Source organism: Solanum verrucosum, unplaced genomic scaffold (assembly GCF_900185275.1).
Source record: "Solanum verrucosum unplaced genomic scaffold, falcon-dt-bn FXZP01000052.1, whole genome shotgun sequence".
In the NCBI taxonomy this organism is placed as follows: Eukaryota; Viridiplantae; Streptophyta; class Magnoliopsida; order Solanales; family Solanaceae; genus Solanum; species Solanum verrucosum.
Window position 1 is genome coordinate 1 of NW_026020193.1, and position 20,436 is coordinate 20,436.

A 20,436-nucleotide genomic window follows, 5' to 3' on the forward strand; every position below is an offset into this window, starting at 1 on the left:
TATATTAGTGGCAACTATATAATAGTTGTCTTTAATTTCTCACCATATATACTTGCAATATTTTGGATCCAAAGAGGCAGATAAAGAGTACTATTACCCAGCTAGTCAAGCATTCTTCGGTAAAAGGAGAAGCTAGAATTCCATTCCATCAGATCCATATCGATAATTTAAATAAATCTTAATCTATAAACTTCGTATTATCTCTAAGGATACAAGTCAAGAGGAGGAACAAATTACCATTCCCTCCCTTCTGTTTGAAAATGACATTTCTAAGGGTAAACTTTAAAAAATCAAAAGTCATGTCATTCTTTTTAGATTGATTTCCAAATTATGTCATTCTTTTTAGAACGGATTAAAAAAAAAATCGATTGCCACATACAATACTACTATTTTTTAATTTTTTTTGTTGTATATGAATTTAAACTAGGTATCATCATCAGGAATTAATGTAACAATAGCAACAAACAAACTTAAATAAGAACAGTATAAAAAACGTACTGAGGTAGAGTTGAATATAGTATTTTTGATCGATCCTATGTGTGTTCAGATTACGAAATCCTGGCAAGCGCACGTCTCTGTCAGAGCTCCGGCGAAACTCCGGCGACAGTAGCTGATCGGAGAAGCTTCAAGCAATTTATGTTCCATTCTTAAGACTCTTCATTCATCATGAGTTGAACTCTAATATATATGTGCATGTCCAGCATTTCAGACAGATGGAATTACTAAACGGCCCTTTATGAGATCATCACACTACAATAGTCGTAGGGGTAGTTTGGTCAAATTAATTTTGCTTTTGAACTTATTTTTTCTTTCTTGTCTTGTTTTTATCTTATAAATTTCCCCGCCTCTCAATTTATATGACTAGCTTTCCATTTTAGTCCGTATAAAAAAAGAACGATATAATTCTATAGTTAGTAATAATTTAACTTTAAAATGTCAAATTTATTCTTAATGAAATGATTTATAATCGTACAAACATTTATGACTTATGTCAGATCACAAATTTTAAAAGTCTTTCATTTTTTCTTAAATTTTTTTTTTATTAAGTCAAACTAACTCATATAAACTGGAACGGAGGGAGTAATAATTTAGGGGTCAGGCGGCAATTGTGCAGGAGCATATATTTTAAGATATCAAACTAATATTGGCCATGCATTGTTATTAGTTGCTTAAAATCTAACCAAAAATATAGTTAAACTAATGAACATAGAATTTGACCCACAAATATAATAATAGATGATTAAGTAATAGGCCTGGTAATTAAATATAGTATCTTTATGGTTCTAAATTGATGAAAATTTAGTACGTTACAGCAGTAGTAGTTGATATGAATAATTTATTGGTTAGATTAATTAACATTATCATTTCACATAAACAAATATTAAACATTCTTATTAAATAGTTGTAGGTGCTATTTGACGTTTTCCATATATACTCTTATTGGTTCGGCGGTGTCATTAAACCTTAATTTATGTCATTCTTAATCTTTTGTTTTCTTGTTGTACGTATACTAGACTGACAAATTCAAAAGTGTTTAATGTGTAGTTAAAAGATAAGTAAAAAAGTTTTTTTTTTTTTTTTTTTTTTGTAAAACTCAAAAATTGTCATGAGGAGTTAATCTATAATACTTTCCCGTCTCAACTGTGTTTGATTTGATATAAAATTTAAAAAAAATAAAGGAAAACTTTTGAAATATGTAGTTTAAAACACTCTTTGATCAGTCCATTCTTACCCTGAAAAAAGCAGGACATCTTACGTTCTTGAATCGATAATCATCTTTTGATTAATCTAGCCTCCTCTGTCCCTCAGGACTAGCAAGGGGTAGTACATGAATATTCACATGTTGTCCATCGACTATGACTTTCGGCCTAATTTTAGGTCTTGACTCTGACAATAAATCATTCCATTAAGGGTACGGAAAAATTTTAAAATTAATTTATATTGCCTCTATTTTCTAACTCTTACCTAAATTCTGAATAAAGCTCTTTTCTCAAGTTGCTTATCTGAAACTTATAGTGCTATGATAAATAATTCCATTAAAAGAAGTCAGCAATCATGAAAAGAAAAACAAGTCAACCTCCAAAATTGACCCTTGCTCATATTTTTTTAAGGGGGGAGTAAGGAGAATGATTAGGAATATTTTTAAATATTAAATCTAATTATTAGTACTTGAAGTCGTTATTCTAAAATGTAGAACTCATAAATTCAAATTCTTGATCCACATTGGATGAGGAAGAGTAGTTGTCCAAATAATTGGAGAAGTGAATGAGCAAGTTGAGCAAATGCATGTGGCATGTTTTTTTGACAAGTAAAATGAGAGGGAGAGAAGAGTGATAGGTCTAAGGATACAACATTATTGAGGGACCAAAACAAGTAAGTAATTGCTACATTCCAATATAGAAATGATGAACATGAGAATGTATATATAATATAGCTATATGGGGAAGCCAAGAGCCAGTATATCCTATATTTGATGATCAATTAATAGGCCATTGTCAAGTGTTATTTGTACATAGCTACTCCATTTTGAAAAGCAGTTTTAATGTCCCTCTCAAATATGATTGATGTCATTATAAGGTGCATTTCTTTCCTGTACCACACCAAAAATACCTCCCACAAATTAAGGTAACCTTTTTTTGGTTTTCTTAGCTCACCATTCGATTTTACGAAAATAAGTAATGTTCTCACTTACCATTCACACGACTTACACCTACATGTATGTCGTGTTTTAGGTTTGCATGACACTAAAACTTAACCAAAAATGTCATAAATAAATAAAGTTTAAATACCTATCAAACGGAGGTTACAATTCGTCCGAAGAACGGGATTTGGGATGTGATTGACTTGGGTAGAGCCTATTTAGTCGCCCTAGCCATGCGAGTTAGACTATTTCCACATATAAAATCCGAGTGATAAATTTAAGATCTTTTCTTTTCTTTTTTTGACTTTTTTTTTATCCCTCCCTAGGAGCTCCTACCATTTTGCTCCCTTGGTGACTCGAACTCGCAACCTTCAGGTTGAAAGTGAGGAGTGCTTACCATCCGAGCAACTCCCTCTCGTCAGTGATAAATTTAAGATCAAATTACAAGTAAGAAGAAAAAGAAAAAAAAAGGAGGAATTAAAATTTCTTGACCACTTACGAAATGAATAGAAGAAATGACCTTTTATACAATGTTATTGTGATCAACTGTTCCAATTTATCTATAGATACCATAAACCTCTTCAGCTGGATTTGGATTTGCCCAGTAAAAAGTGATAATCAGGGTCCAACAATTATTGAAAAAAGAAGTGAGGGGCCAAAAAGAAAGGTGTAAAGACTTGTCCATTTTGCTTTCGAAAGGACATGTTTGTTGGTTAGAGAGAACCCAAAAACAACCAGTACCACCAACAAGGGTTGTGGTGGAGTGGTAAATACTCCTTCATTCTTAACCAAAAGGTCTCGAGTTCGAGTCCCCTTGGGTACAGAGTCACCTTTGTTAGGAAGCGTTTTACCCCTCAATGTGGGACTTTCCGACGCGAATCTAGATTTAGTCGGACTCCAATGTGGGTACCAGACACCGGGTGGGAAACCAAAAAAAAAAAAAAAAAAACCAGTACCCTCTTTTCTCCTAACAATAAAGATTCAAAAGTTGCAAATAGGCAACTGATTTATAATACTACTTCCAACATCACCACTGGCCATGCATGCCTTTCAACAAGAGCTAAGAAGGAACACTGCATTTTGCAAATTGTATAAAAAGGCTTCCACTACAACCATGAATATGACAAGAATGCCCTTCACAACATGAGGTCTAGCTATTACTTTTGGTAAATTTTCATTGATAAATCTGTCACTAAGGCGTCTAACTATTCAACGACCAGCTTGGAAATCTCTCAAGAGTTGCAGAGATTGACGATAGAGATTGAGATCCATTCCATCCATATTTCGTCCAACTCGTGCCTTCAGAATTGCCTGTAATCAGAAATCAACTTTGTATATCACACATCATAATTTATAAGTAACATCCCTAGCCACAGTAGCTGATGCTCCTCCTCTTACTGTTTAAGGGCAAAAGACAACAACTAATTGGCTTGTATACATAGACACTAAAACAACAATGTCATAGTGATCTAATTGTCAAGTCATATTCTATAATTATGGTTATTTCTTTTATGACCGAGAAGTCATCTGTAGTCCACCCTTTGGGCCAACCATAGCCTTCAAACTCGGGTATGATGGGTCCGTCTCTCAACCCTTCTCCACTTAAACAATGGACTTAGTTCGCTTGGTGTTAGGCTCGAACTTGTGACCTAAGACACAAGTTCCTCAACCTTTGCTAATTTTCTCAGTGCATCACAAAGTTGAGTGTTTTTCTTTTATCATGTAATAGCACCATTATTAAATTCAATTTTTGTGCTCCTTTTTCTTGGGGAAGGAAGTGGGTAATAATCTAGATATTAGAATGGTGTAATATGAAGACTAAATGCATGTATGCAGACCATAAGCAAGTAACGCAGCTTGTGCCACAATATGAATATTCTATATTCAAGGTATCATACCTCATTATCGGGTTCAAGAAGCAGTTCTCCAATAAACTGGAAGATGGAACCAATGCGAAGATTGATATTCAAGTGTTGTGTGTCAACTTTTAATGATGCATTTCTATCAACAATCACAGCAACAGCAGTCTCCACATCATAATCTTGGAGCCTAGAGGGAACACAAAGAATAGTCAAGCCTTGAGTTTCAATTTCCTTCCTTTTGCTTGACGAGCAAGTTCTTGAACCAACTCATGGAAACCAAAGTATGATCTATGCACATTCATTTCAGTAGTAACAATTACTTTTTTGCGCACAAGTTCCATAAGTAACAACAATGTAACGCGATAAATTAAGTTGGAATGGGGTTTGTATTATCTCCAAGTTTGTTATGAACAAGCATTACCCTAAATGTACGGACTAAAGGTTAATCCTTTACCTGCCGCAAAGAATTACAAAGACTGACATTTATCACAAGTACACCACACATATAATATTCTCTTCAAACTCAACTAAATAATATGATCAAATAATGCAGAAGCTATTTGAAATGAGCTTCTTTCGTCTTAGTCAAAATTTCGCTTGCTCATTATTCTCATGAACAACAACTACATAGTTTTTCCAGTTCAAATGTATTGGTCATTGTCGATAAAAAGACTACATCAGATAGGAAAAAGTCAAGGCAGGAAAACTAGTTACATTATCAAAAAGTGATTACTCACTTTCCAGTTACGCGGAGAGAGATCCCATGCTTAAAGTGTTGCGAAGATGGAACCAGCTCTTCTAAATTAACCAAAGCACCAGAAGCTATTGTGGCCATTGAAGCAACTGGAACAAGGAAATATCAAGCTCTTATTCCTTCCTACAAATTAATTGTGTCATGTATGTTGAATATATAAGAAGAATTTCATCTTTGAACAATCCCATTATAGGCAAAACAGAGTAAATATAACTGTAGGCAGTTAAGTCAAGTCCTAAAATATCATACTACAAATCATCATAAAAAATACACCCTCCGTTTCAATTTATTTGGCCTTATTTTACTTTTAGTCCATTTCAAAAAGAATTTTTCTTTCCATTCTTGGCAACTCTTTAATTTCAACTTTTCGCGTGACATAAATATTTTGTTATATTCTACACCTATTTAGTTTAAAACCACCAGATTCAAAAAGTAATTGTTTATTTTCTTAAGAGAGAAGTATTGAAAACATCCCTCAACTTGCGCAATATATTTGTTTCGTTCTCGAACTATTAACAGCCTTAAAGCACTCTCTATTTGACTAACTAAACACAAATACACCCCTGATATGTCACATGACATAGCAAATGGTCTCAAACACTTGTAGGAGCATGAAGCTCTTAATAAAAAGCCGAGAGAAGTGTTGAACTCTAAACTTGACAAAAAATTATACGTGTATTTCAGTCAAGTTGCAAGATTAGATGTATATTTAAGTTCAGTTAGTCAAGTAGATGTGTTTTTAAGACTGTCAATAGTTAATAATTTGCGATAAGTTTAGGGGTTGTGAAGTCAAAACTAGACAAACAAATTGAAACAGAGGAAATACTTATTATTATCATCAAAATCATAGAACTAAACAAACAAAATAGCAAATTGAGTATGCAATAATAAGTACAGTGAATTTGAATGAAAAAATGTAAGTGAAGGCCAACTCAGCCATTCTTTCGAAGAACAATTTGCAATTATCGGCAAAAGTTCAAATTCAAAAGAGAAAATCCAATTAAAAGAAGAAGCAAAATTGGGTTATAAATTTGCAATTATTAGAAAGGATGGAAAATGGGTAACCTTTACTGGTAATGAGAAGAGTGTGAGAAGAAGAAGACGGCGGCCTCCCTTCAGACTCCGGCACCGGCCAACCTTCCACAGGGTTTTTCTGAAGTTTTCTGCTTAGTATAATAATAATATTTACAATTCTCCCCCAAACAGTTTTCTTTAGTTTATTATTTCCACCCTTAAATTTTATTTGTCACTGTCTAGCATAGTATATTTATTAAAAAAAATTTTTTATTGATATAAGTATCTTTTGATACTATCTCTATTAATTAATGTTTAGTATTGAATCTTAAAAATGATATGAAGAATAGTATTTAATGCTAAGGATAAAACATTAAAAAAAAAAATTGTATTTTCTTGATATATCAAAAGTAACAAGTAACAATGAAAATTTATTTTAAGAATAAATGACAAGTAAAAATGAACATAGTGAGTAATACTTGACACGGAGTTTAAAAAAAAATAGATATTGTAAAATTAAATTTTTCTTGATATAAAAATGTTTCATTTCTTTAGAAGTGACTAAAAAGAAAAGTGAGATTGAGAGGGAGTAGTTAATTTTGTCATTTAGAGTATGTTTGACATTGTTGCTAAAAATTGTTTATTTCTATAAGCACTTTTTTAAAATGACTTTTTATAAAAGTGTTTTTAAAAGAAAAACAATTTGTGTTTGGCTAATTCATTTAAAACCTGTTATTGATAAGCAAATTATGTTTGGTTAATCTTTTTTAAAAACTGCTTTTGAGAGTCAAATTACGAAAAAAGATAAGTATCAATGTACTTTTAATATTAAGATTATTTTAAAGGGAGAAACTATTTTTAATATCTATTACAAAATTTAATTAAAATTTTACTCTAATTAATGTAAATGTACATATTCAAATTTCAATCAATATTATACATAATCAAATTAAATATTAATATAATATTAACATGATAATTTAACTATAATTAAAAATATCAAAAAAAATAAATTTAAAACCATTCGACAAATCAAACCACTATATATGAAAAATTCACCAATAAATAAATAAAATATTTCATATTTTTATTCCTAAAAAAATTGTGTTACGTTTATATCTAATTCTGTAAATTAAAACGTAAAATAATAATATATAAACATAAAATTAAAAAAAATCTTGAATAAAATTTAACCAAATTTATGAGATATGCTAATTAATTAATAAGAGATATATTGTTAAATATGTATATATGGATGGAATATTTTAGTCTTAAAAAAATAATTTTCTGCTTCTACTTCTCCTTTATTTTTAAAAAACAAAAAAATTTAGTTTCTTCCCAACATCAGAAAAACTATTTCTACTTCCATAACGCTTTATTTTTTTTTTAAAGTGTTTTTTTCTATAAAAAAGAATTACTTTTAAATTTTGATCTCTCAACAGAAATGTCAACAGGCTCTTATTATATACTATCGGGTTAATTATAGCTTATCAAAAAAATTCCTCTACAGACGAAATCCCCCAAATCCATTTACAATACTCAATATCTATTAATTACGTTTCCCCATTTGACCCAGATGCACCTAAATTAAAGAAAAAAAGAAAAAAAAATAGATCTTTACCCCCAAAAAAATCACACGCATATTTATAATTTTACTTTTTAATTAGAGATTTCAGCAGATCAGCCTAACGTATTTTTATTTAAGCTTATTCTTTTTTATGTATTGAATAAAAGGCTATTTTATTTAAGTGGGTGTGGATCGATTTAAATGGGTGAATGCTAATTTTGTATTTTTGTTGGAATTGGATAATTTGATTGAATTGTGGAAATTCTGTCCATAAAAAGTATTTTTAATAAGTTTTATAACGTTGAGAATATAATTATCCCAATAGTATAACAAGAATAAAATTAATTAATAAACTAAAGTCGGGGAATATTTTTATTCTTTTCCTTCTTTATTTATATACATATAAGGACAAATTCGACAAAATGTTCATTAAGTTTAAAATTTTAAGCAAAAAAGAACTCCACAAAAATAAAGCTTTTTTTACGGCAAATGGCCATTCAGCATTTTTATGTTACAAAATTTGGCCAATTTTCTTCTTCTTCGTTCTTCTAGTACTGTTCTTCTTCTTCACTCTTCGTTCGTCATTCTTCTTATTAAAAATTTGAAGTATCACAAATTTGAATTGTTTCGGGTAAATTATAAATCAAAAGATATAAAATATCGAGAAAATTTTATATCAAAAATTTGAAATAGTTTAGAGGTAATTTTGAGTTGATCGAGATTGAATAGTTAATAGATATTTTATGTATATTTGGTGTATACTTCATGAATAGTTAAGTTATATTCAGCTTTTTAAGTATATTATAATGTATAGTCATTGTACAACTCATGTATAAGTAAGCCATGTTGCATAATCCATGTATACTTTCTGTGACTTTTGGCAAGTTATATTCTATAGTTGGTATACTTTCTCACGATTTTTGACTATTTTTGTGTAAATAAAGTATGACTATATTTATTAATAAACTAATTACTTTATTGTATATATTTAAAATTGATCCGAAACACTACAAAAAAACTGCTAAATTGTGGCGGTTAATTTATAGGGGTCATAACAAACCCCTACTACACATTCAATTTGTGGCGTTTGTGCTAACCTCTGTAAAATAATTCATTTTATGGCGGTTTAAGTGTGGAGGTTGCAAAAGACCTCCTCTATAAATTCAATTTGTGGTGTTTGTGCCAACCTCAGCAAAATAATTCTTTTTATGGCGGTTTAAGTGTGGAGATTGTAAAAGACCCCCGCTATAAATTTCAATTTGTAGCATGTGTTTCAACCTCCTCAAAATTATTCTTGTTGTGGCGATATTCTTGTGGGGGCTCTTGCACTACAAATGAATAGAACGATCCTGGCGATTTATTTCACATATAACGACGGCTTATAATTAACAATCATAATTTTTTTGCTATTGATAAATGACTTATGTAATTTTTGTTACGGTGATTTAAAATCGACATAGAATGTTTATTTTATATAATATTATCACAGTATGAAATAATATTTTAACAAATTTGACCCTAAACAATCAACAATCATGTAGTCACAAATTTAGATCCTACTTTGCACTTTTTATGAAATCAATAAACATTCATAATAATTTTAACCCTTTAGCCTCATTTGTATTCATTAAGATTAAGACGTCTGAATCTGAATGCACATCTGAATGATTAAGATCTTATTTGGTTTGTGAATGAAACTAACATGTAACAAAAAAATAAAATAAATGAAGTTAATAAATATTTCATTCTCAAGTCCTTATTTTTCCATTTCCTCAATTTTGTCTATATAAATTCATATTTACTTTATGAGGATTCAAATACAAAATTATTATTTCTCTTCTTTATCATATTTGTTTGTGAATTAACTAACATGTAACAAAAAAGAAGTACACAAATGTAAGAGGTATTTCATTCTCAAGTCTTTCTTTTTATTTCTATGTACTTAGACATGCTTTTTTTAATTTTTTTTTTTTTTTATGTTTGTATTATCATTCATCAAGCAAGTATGATTTAAAAAAAATGACTTTGTAATTGTTAACAATGACGTATTGTAAGTATGCAATTATTCTTTCTAATAGTCAATTTTCCGAATATAATATAATTTGATAATAATATTTGTTAGATTTCAAGAAATGATTATTATGTAGTATTGTTAGTACTATTGAAAAAATAATGTACAAATATATTACATATAATTTTATTTTTTTTCTTTTGATATAATTATTTTAAATCAGTATATGCTATTTTATTTATTTATTTTTTATTCAATTGATTTTATATTATGAAGAGTTTGACATATGGAGCAAAATATGATGGCGGATCTAATTGCAAATGAAGATGATAGAAGAGGAAAAAATGGAGCATAATTAGAGATTATTTTTGCTAGATTTTTTTTTTTACTTTGACTTGTATTAGTAACTTAGCTACTTTGCTAGAATTTTTTAAATTTTGGTTTGTATAAATAATCTAGGTAAATGTATTGTCAATGCTAATCATTTGATCCTTTACTATTCTACTTTTTCTTTGTTATGAAGCACGATTAATATAATTATCCTATTTCAACAACAAAAAAAAATTTATGATGATTAGGAGTTTCATTTTATTATACTTGCAAAAAAGCAATTGAAAAATAAAATGTTAGTTTCATGATGCAATTTTTTTAGCGTACGTAACAATTTGTTTCTGTCACCGTTCTTTTTGTTTGAAATGTATTTATAATTTTTATGCAGTCACCAATTATTATTATTATTATTATTTTGTTAATTTTTTGTATTTTTACCCCTTATTTTCATTTATTTATTTTATAAATAAAATCAATGCATAAGTGTTAATACACTTAATGTCTAATAAAATAATACATTTGAATTATTTATAACGCATGACACTTCATCTTACTTGTAACTTATAATATTAAATATTATTCATAATTTTGTATGTTTCATTTTTTATAATTCTTATAAATATTTAATTAATGTTTAAAAAACTATAATAAACAATTGTAATAATAAAGATCACATAATAAAATATTTAAATTTTTTTACTAAGAGTTTGTATAGAAAATTAGTACTCCTATAAAAGATATAGAAAATTAAAAAACATATAAAATATTTTCAACGTAATACAATATATTGTTAATTTCAACTTATTACCTCTTATTCCATTTAGTCCACCACGGTGAATATTTTGTTCTACTATATACATATGAATAGTTTGCACTTAAAAAAAATGTAAAAAAAATAAAAAATAAAATAAATAAAAAATAAAAAATAATATATATATATATATATATATGTTTTAAAAAAAATGTATGATATCGCAAATGAAGAGAAATATCGATATTATCTTATATATTCAATACTAACCTAAATATAAATATTACATATAAATAATTCATATAGTCGCGCGAAGTACGGAGTAAAATTATAATTCAAATAAAAGAGTAGTTAAGCATTACATTAATAAAATATTAGGAAAAAAATCATTTTTTGATAAACATTAAGATATGTGAAGTATAAATAATTTTTATAATTTTGATAAAAATGAAATGGAACTACATGACTATTTTTAAATGTGCTCCTATTTAAATAATAGTGAAGATAAAAATTAAAGAGAGGGAAAAGTTTAAACAAAATTTACGTAGGGTTTTTTGTTTCCCTCGCTTTTAACCTAGTAACGCATTTATTCCCTCCATGTTTCCACCAACACCATTTTCTGAAGCTTTCCCTCCATCTTCCCACCTTACCCTCAATCTTCCCACTTTCCCCTGTCCTCCACATTTCTTGGTGACAAAACTTCCCTTCCGAGAGCTATAAATTTCCCTATAATCCATTTTGGAGAGATGGAATCAGATGGTAGCATCAGGTCAGTTTTATTTTACTTCAACTAAATTTCTTCTAAGTTTACATTTTGCTTTCATCCATATTGTTGGGCACACGTTATTTGCTTTATATTGGGATTTATTTTTACTGCCAAGCTTTATTGATATTGTGACATCGCTAAATTTTTTGATTTTCTGCGTATTCGAGTGGTATTAAACAGATTCCCTTTGTCAATTACATGATATTACCGTGTCATCTCAGAACTTGTTCATATTTGATTCACCTCTCTGTTCTTTATGAATATGCAGTCATGCCAAAGATTAAACGTTTTAAGAATCCACTAAAGTCAGCTAATGGACATGTTTCATCATCAACTACTCCAGTGGCACGAGACCTCCCAGTTGCTTCAACAAATCCCTCACAAGCTGATGGAGTCCCACAACAAGAACAAACTCCAATTCTCCTGCAGCACGAACAACCTCCAATTGCCCTGCAACAAGAACAAGCTCCAATTCTACCTTCTAATTCAAGTGCAACATCTCTGCACCCACGTCCATCTGCACGTTATTGGAGAGTAGAGGCTAAAGGTATATATTTCTTATGTCATTTTTAGTTCAACTTATGAGTATCTTTTTTTTTCTTTTTTGGTTAAGTAACTGATTTTTTTGTTAAAGATTCAGAAAACGCTATCAAGCAGATTAATGTCAAGGTTAATGAGGTTAATAATCTAACTGTTGGAGAGCGCATCATTGTGGACTTTGACGCATACAATTCAGCATATGGTGATGCACAGGGACTGCTCGCTGGATATTGTGGATCATTGGCAATTGATTGTAATTTGTTCCCGATTAGTTTTGAGAGGTGGTCAGGGCAATCAGGCATGCCTAAGAAGTACATGGAAGACTGCTTTGAAACAATATTGAAGGTACAAGTGTTCTTGCATATATATGCACACACTTTTCGAAAGATTTTAGAATACATGAGAAAACTAACTTCTATTTTTTATTTAAAGCCTCGATTTCTTTTTCGGGTATGTGAGTCCATTGCATACAGATACTGCAATAGTAGCATTTCAAAAAAGTGGGCTACACATAGGCAGAGATTGTGGAATGAATATTTTGACCCTGCAAGAAGCAAAAATGAGATCATTAGTAATGTGCCATCTGGTATAAATAAAGATCAATGGGCTAGTTTTGTTGCTTACCGTCTGAAACCATCAACAATGGTAAGATTCTGATTATGTTAATAAGTTTTGTTTCATCATAATTATATAAAGATGAACATTTTGAGTTGTCGATGTTATTGTTGATAGGAGCTTTGTAGAAGAAATAAGGAAATCCAGAGGAAGCAAAAAATGCCACACACTGGTGGTTCAAAGGCTAACTCGAGAAGACGTTATGAGATGGTATGCGCATTTATTTGGTTTGAACGAGCAATTTGGGATTCCTGGAGTAGATTGCAAGTACAACAAAATTTAAAGGTATTCCTGCATTAGGGGGATTTCTTTTGGAGGTATACTCTAACTTGTCCCTGTTAATTTCTTTTTGTTACTTATCAATGGATAAATCATGTATTGGAAAGCCACAGACCTCAAATGAATACTTGCTTGGTTTGGATAAATTTCTTGATTTTGCATTTAAAAATGCGGCTGTGGATGATACAATCAGATGCTCATGTCCCATGTGTTGTTTTGGCAAGTGGAAAACTAGAGACGAAGTGCAGGATCATTTGGTTTGCAAGCCATTCCCTCAAAATTATGTTATTTGGAATATTCATGGTGAGAAAAAGTTATTAGAGTCTTCTGGAGATAGAGTTGTTATGCAAGAGACGTTCCGTCCAGAAAATCCAATAAAAACAATGATTAGTGACGCATTTGGGCAGTATAGGCACCAATCGGCTGATGTAGGAACATCTCAACCATTTGGTTCAACTGAAACATCAAATGAGGGGCATAGGGAGGATACTGGTGACTTTCGCGACTTTCTCAAAGATGCAAGTGAAACACTGTATGAAGGGAGCAAGTATACAAAGCTAGAGTTTTTAATAAAATTGTATCATATAAAGGTCTATTGTCGATTAAGTGACAAGGCAATGACCATGATACTAGATTTATTGAGAGATGCATTTGAAGATGCAAAGTTACCTCCTTCTTTTTATGAGGCCAAAAAAACAATTAGCAAACTTGGCCTTGACTACACCAATATACCAGCATGTCCAAATAATTGTATGTTATTCTGGGAAGGTGATTCTGAATTGGAAGCATGTAAGCATTGTGCTACATCTAAATGGAATCCTAACAAGAAAAACAAGCAAGCTGCAAAGGTTTTGCGTTACTTTCCATTGAAACCAAGGTTGAAAAGGTTATTTATGTGTCGCAAGACTGCTGAGCATATGAGATGGCATGCTTTGGACAATAACTCAGATGGGTTGATGAGGCATCCAAGGGATGGTGAGGCATGGAAGACATTTGATCGAACTCACTCTGGATTTGCTTCTGATCCTCGAAACGTTCGGTTGGGCCTCGCTAGCGATGGCTTTAATCCTTTTGGAATAATGAGTACTACCTACAGTATTTGGCTAGTCTTCTTGATTCCGTACAATCTTCCTCCTTGGATGTGTATGAAGCACACCTCTTTCATCTTATCAATGATCATTCCAGGCAAGCAGATGCATGGAAATAATATAGATGTGTACTTACAGCCTCTTGTGAAGGAATTGTGTGAGTTATGGAATGATGGTGTTGAAACGTTTGACTCATCATTGAATGAAACTTTCAGAATGCATGCAGCTCTTATGTGGACAATTAGTGACTTTCCTGGATTAGGTATCCTCTCTGGCTGGAATACACATACTGGTTTTGCTTGCCCAACTTGTAACTTTGACACAGAACCTTGTCGTCTTGTTCATAGTAAAAAGTGGTGTTTTATGGGTCATCGTCGTTTCCTGAGAAGAAATCACAGGTTCAGATTCAACCGAGTGCGCTTCAATGGAAGCACAGAGGAGCGGAATCCACCAATAAAACTATCAGGATCTGACATTTTGAGACAAATTGCAGAAGGTAAAGGAGCAAAGTTGGATGGTAAAAGGAAAAGATCTAAACGAGCAACTAAACAATGGAACAAGAGAAGTATATTTTTTGAACTTCCTTATTGGCAATCTAACTTGTTGCGTCATAATCTAGATTTTATGCATATTGAAAAGAATATATGTGACAATATCATATATACGTTGCTCTATGATAAATCAAAATCAAAAGATAATGAAAATGCCCGAAAGGATCTAAGAGAAATGGGCATAAGGCGTGATCTTTGGCTGAAGGATAATGGATCATATAACCTTGATGTGTTTTCACTAATGACTGATAGCAAAAAGAAGGTGGATGATATACCGTGAGTTTACGGTATTTCTAATACATTTCACTTACAAGTTGTGTGTGTCTAGGGCCTTTTTATATTGGTTTTTATGTATTTTATCATGTTTTGCAGGAAAGGTGTTCAGGCACGGAAGTTTAGAGACAGCTGAAGGAAATGCAGAAAAAGGCATCCACGGAGGTCATCTACGGACCGTAGGTCCATTCACGGTCCGTAGGTGATGACCGTAGATCAGCAGGAATGTGTTGAGGACAAATCAGGGAAATCTGACCAAGGGTGGAACCACGGTACCCATTGACGGTCCGTAGATCGTACTGTTGATCCGTAGAGTGAGACTGCGAGGGTTCCAGTACCTGATTTTTGAAGATGTTAAGTATGGAGCTACGGAAGGGATTGACGGACCGTAGGTCGATCTACGGTCCGTGCTGCTGGTCCGTCGTTTGCTTCAGAGAAGCTGATTGTTGGATGCTGAAATATTTTCTAAGTCCCGAGTGACGGAAGGGACTTACGGACCGTAGATCCATCGACGGTCCGTAAGTCAGTCTCGTGGATCGAAGACGCGTACCTGAACAAAACTTTCCTTAATTTGTTTCCTTTTTTATTTAGGATTTGTTTTCTATAAATAGGAGATGTAAACCTCATTTTTGGAGGTTAGACACTATTATTCTATTTTTGCTTTGTAACTTTGGAGATTAATTTGCAACCCTAGCAATTATTGATTTCCCAAGTTCGTTTTGAAGATTTTGGCTTTGCAATTCAAGTTAATTTTCTGGGTTTATTATTCTCTTTACGTAAGTTCATGATTTCTCCATCTACAATTATAAATTGTGTTCTTGCTAATATGAGTAACTAAATCCACAACTAGGGTTGTGGGAACCATGATCAATTAACAAAGTATGAATAGTAAATAAGTAATTCTTAACTAGTATTTTGCATGCATTGATAATTCTTTCGTTTAGAAGTCTTTTTAACGGTGGCCAACGTTAGAACTCGCCTTGTTACTACTTGCCGGACCAAGGAGGTAATTAACAATAAAAGACTTATCAACATAGATTTAGTGTGATACTATCTAATAGGCTAGTGTCGATTGGTGCGAAGTAATAACTAAGCCAAACATCGATTATGATGTCTAATATGAGGTAAAGGTAAGGGTTAGTAAATTATACACACGTAGCCGGACCAAGGTGCGGGGTGAAATTCTCTAGATGCCGGACCAAGGATTTAGAGATACCTAACTTATCACTTTGCATGTAATACACTAGAAAAGGATTGCTATTACTAGGATTACTGCGTTATGAGATTATGGGAAACACGCGTACCCTAGTTATTTCTCTTATCTTGATAACAACCAAAGTTGAATTTAATTATTGATTACAATATTAAGTCTTACTATTTGTTTTACACAAGCACAACCCCCCTTTTTATTACCTGTTTCTGGAAATAATTTGACTAATCGAATATAATTGTTGGTTAAAAGTAAAGTCTAAACCATTTTCCTCGTGGGATCGAACCCAACCTACAAGTTGGGTTCTTTACTTGATAACGATCGCTTATGCTTCTGAAAGGAGGTGTAATTTGAGCGTATCAGTGGACACCAAAAAGTTGTTTCTTACAACTTTAAAGAATATTAAAGTACCAGATGGCTACTCAAGTAACATCTCCAGATGTGTAGATTTGGTACAAAAAAAGATTTTTGGGTTGAAAAGTCATGATAGTCATATTATTTTAGAGCAATTTCTACCACTGGCAATTCGTAATGTATTGCCTGACCATGTAGTTACTGTTCTGGTGGAATTCTGCTCATTTTTCAGAGCCATCTCTAGCAAAACCTTGAATATTTCAGAGCTAGATATTCTTCAAGAGCGCATTATAATCACACTTTGTCACTTAGAGATACTATTTCCTCCATCATTTTTTACAGTAATGGTTCATTTATCTGTTCATTTAGTAGAGGAAGCAAAACTCGGAGGTCCAATGCATTACCGAAACATGTATCCTGTGGAGAGGTAAAATATTAACCTTCTATTATAAATATGTTTGTTTTCTGGAAACATTAACATTTCTAAATTAAAGATATTTATGTTATGATCACTTGAAATATATAGTTTGTACTCTTACTGTCTCTTCTTTTTCTAGGGAATTAGGTCATTTTAAGCCCTTTGTACGGAATAAATCACAATCAGAAGGTTGTATAGCTAAGGGTCACATAGCTGAAGACACTCTTACCTTTTGTTCTTACTATATGGAGGATATTGAAACAAGGTTCAATAGACGTAGGCGTGTCCGTGATGATCCAAACTACATTCAGCCTTCTGGAATGTCGACTATCTTCCCTCAGCTAGGTAAACCTGCATCAGCTCCAGAAAATTACCATTTAGCTCCTATGCAGAAACTACAAGCTCATCGATATGTGCTTTTGAATTGTTCAATAGTCACACCATTTGTGGAGTGAGTAACTTTTAAACTTTATGTTTTTTTGTTGTTGTAATGTTTGCAGTAGGATAGTCATTCTATTTAACATTAATTTTCTTATTTCATATAGAGAATTTAGACAACACATAAGGAGGAGTTCACGAGGAAGAAGACCTTCACCTACAGAGATAGAGAGGAAAGTTAATAAAGAATTTGTAGATTGGTTCCAAAAACGGGTGAGTAAACAATCATTTGCTACTATTTATATTTGGTCTGAATGAGAAAATTTGATGAAGTAGGTTTTTTAAATTTAGATTATGAATCCAGACTCAATAGACACAATGTCTACTGATCTAAAGTTTTTAGCACGAGGTCCATCTGTAAATGCAAGAAGATATACTGCATATAATATCAATGGGTCTAAATTTCGAACTTTGGCTCGAGAAGAAGGTCTGAAAACACAGAATAGTGGAGTTTTCTTAACCTCTAAAACATCATGTGTTGCAAGTAGCTCTGATGGAAATTTAAGGCAAGCGGAGATACCATATTATGGGAAGTTAGAAGATATTATAGAGATCAATTATAATGGACGATTCAAGGTTGTTCTTTTCAAATGTAAATGGGCTGATACTACTCGAGATAGAGGGTATCAAAAGGATCGTTGGAATTTTAATTGTGTTAATTTTGATAAACTGATTCACACGGGTGAACGTGAAGAACATGAGCCTTACATCGAAGCATCTCAAGCACAACTGGTGTTCTATGTGGATGATATTGTCAATAAAGGTTGGAGTGTTGCTGTGCATCTAAAGCCAAGAGATATGTACGATATGGGAGAAGTAATAGAAGAAGAAGTATATGAGAATGAACCATACCAAGAGCAAGAACTTGAACAGTTTTATGTTGATGGTGATGACTATGTACAACTAGCTACAGATCATATAATTAATGATATAGTAGATCCAAATGTTGCTACTGACCTAGCAACAAATGCAATGTCTAAATGAGTTATGTCTTTATTGTTGATGTAGTTAGACTCGAAGAGGTGATGTTTGGGAGGCTACTGACATGATGCAACACTTCATTTGTAATTTGTAATGTTTGTCACTCTAGTTATTTTTTATGAAATTTGATTCATGTTATTATTTTATTAATCCTGTAATTTGATTTTAAATAGAAATTTTTTTTCCAGCAATAACATTCTAGTATTTGGTGGATATAAACTGCCACTAATTACTTTTTAAATTTATTTATTTCTATGATTAAATTGCTAATAAAAAAATTCAGCAACAGAAATATTGTGGCGGAATTAAACTGCCACTACTATTTTAAAAAAAAAAACATTCATATCATATTGTAGCGGTTGTAAATCCCCACATTCAAGAATTGAAATTATATTGTGGGGGTACTGTAGACCCCAACAATATATTATTTTGGAGCATTGTGATTATATTGCGGGGGTTTATAAACTCCTGCAAAAAAAAAATAAATTGAAACATTGATATCATATTGTGGAGGTTTATAAACTCCCACGAATGTATTTTTTGAAATATTGATATCATTTTGTAGAGGTTATAAACTGCCACTCATTATCCATAAAACCCCCCACAAATTCACAATTCATTTTGTGGCGATCATCGTGGAGGTTTCATAAAAACGCCACAATTATGCTCGTGGCAACAGTAATTGTGGCATTTTCAAAAAACGCCGCAATTTTTTTTGTCGCGGTCAGAAACCGTCACAAATTGTCAAAAAATCTGCCACAATTTACCTGTTTTTTTGTAGTGGTTGAAAATTATTCAAATTGTCATAGAGAGTTTCAAACAACAGCTTCAAAATTTCAAATTTCAAATTGCATGTCTAAACACATACAATTACAAGTTTATAAGTGCAGTTAGCAGTAAACCATAAGAGATCATTTGATAGAATGCATAAGAATAGTATTGGATAGGACGTATTAGTAATTCTGAGATTGATTATGTTGTAATTATTTCTTATCCGTTGGTTGATTTGGTGTATTACTCCCTCCGTTCAACAATAGTTGTTCACTATACAATTTTGGAATGTCCAACAATACGAATCCACTTTATGAAACCAATGGATAATTTTACACTTAGGGGTCGTTTTGTTGGGACAAGTTATCCTAGGATTAATCATCTCGGGATAGTTATCCTGGGATAACTTATCCCACCATGTATATGGGATAACTTACTCCATCACTATGGTATAAATGGTGGGATAAGTTATCCCAAAATGACAATCAAACAAGACACCAAACTTTTATTCCAGATTTTTTTTTTATCTCAGAACTATTTATTATTATTCCTCACACTAAACAACCCCTTAATTTCTAATTTACCCCTATCTTTATTTATAGTCATTTTTCTATTACATTTTCCAAGATATTGTATTTATTATATTCAAATTGTGATATAATAAAATCACACTTCTATTTATAATTTCTTAAAAAGTGTGCAAAATTAATAGTGGACAAGTATTGTTGAACAAAGGAAGTAATACTTATTCATGTATTAATGACCCTTATATTACTAATACCATAATTTGACTTGTATTAATTATACACCTGGTAATTTCATTATCTAATACATCCTACTAAACAAACCCTCCCTCGGTTTCAAGCTGTTGGTAATAAGTAGTGCCGGAAAAATGAGCTCATATTTTGATAACCCGTTCAATTCGTCCATATTTTAATGGGTTGGGTGAGTGACTTTTTACATGAGTAAAATATGGGTTGATACCCATATTCAACCCATAAAAATATGGGTCAAATATGGGTAAACTATGGGTAAAATATGGGCAAGATATGGATTAGCCAAATGGGTTAAGATTCTAACCTTTATTAACTCAAAATTCATTAACTTCTCTTCCTTTTGATGTTCTTCTATAGAACTAATTATTTTTCTGTACAATTGAAAAAGTGAAGTCTTTGGCCCTCCAAAAATATATATTTTAAATGTATATTTCTTTTGTTAATTA

At 31.7% G+C, this 20,436-nt stretch overlaps 2 protein-coding genes across 2 annotated transcripts; one reads left to right on the forward strand and one right to left on the reverse strand.

Moving 5' to 3' along the window:
• Nucleotides 1–3,689: 3,689 nt before the first annotated feature.
• Nucleotides 3,690–5,467, reverse strand: LOC125829429 (CST complex subunit TEN1). Its single transcript, XM_049508648.1, has 3 exons — nt 5,241–5,467; nt 4,540–4,690; nt 3,690–3,952 (listed from the first exon to the last, which is right to left on the reverse strand). Exons 1-3 carry the CDS (start codon nt 5,336–5,338, stop codon nt 3,851–3,853), a joined length of 351 nt encoding a protein of 116 aa, XP_049364605.1. The 5' UTR covers nt 5,339–5,467; the 3' UTR covers nt 3,690–3,850.
• Nucleotides 5,468–13,213: 7,746 nt separating this feature from the next.
• LOC125829432 (uncharacterized) lies at nt 13,214–17,479 on the forward strand. Its single transcript, XM_049508650.1, has 3 exons — nt 13,214–15,045; nt 16,839–17,033; nt 17,164–17,479. Exons 1-3 carry the CDS (start codon nt 13,214–13,216, stop codon nt 17,477–17,479), a joined length of 2,343 nt encoding a protein of 780 aa, XP_049364607.1.
• Nucleotides 17,480–20,436: the final 2,957 nt, after the last annotated feature.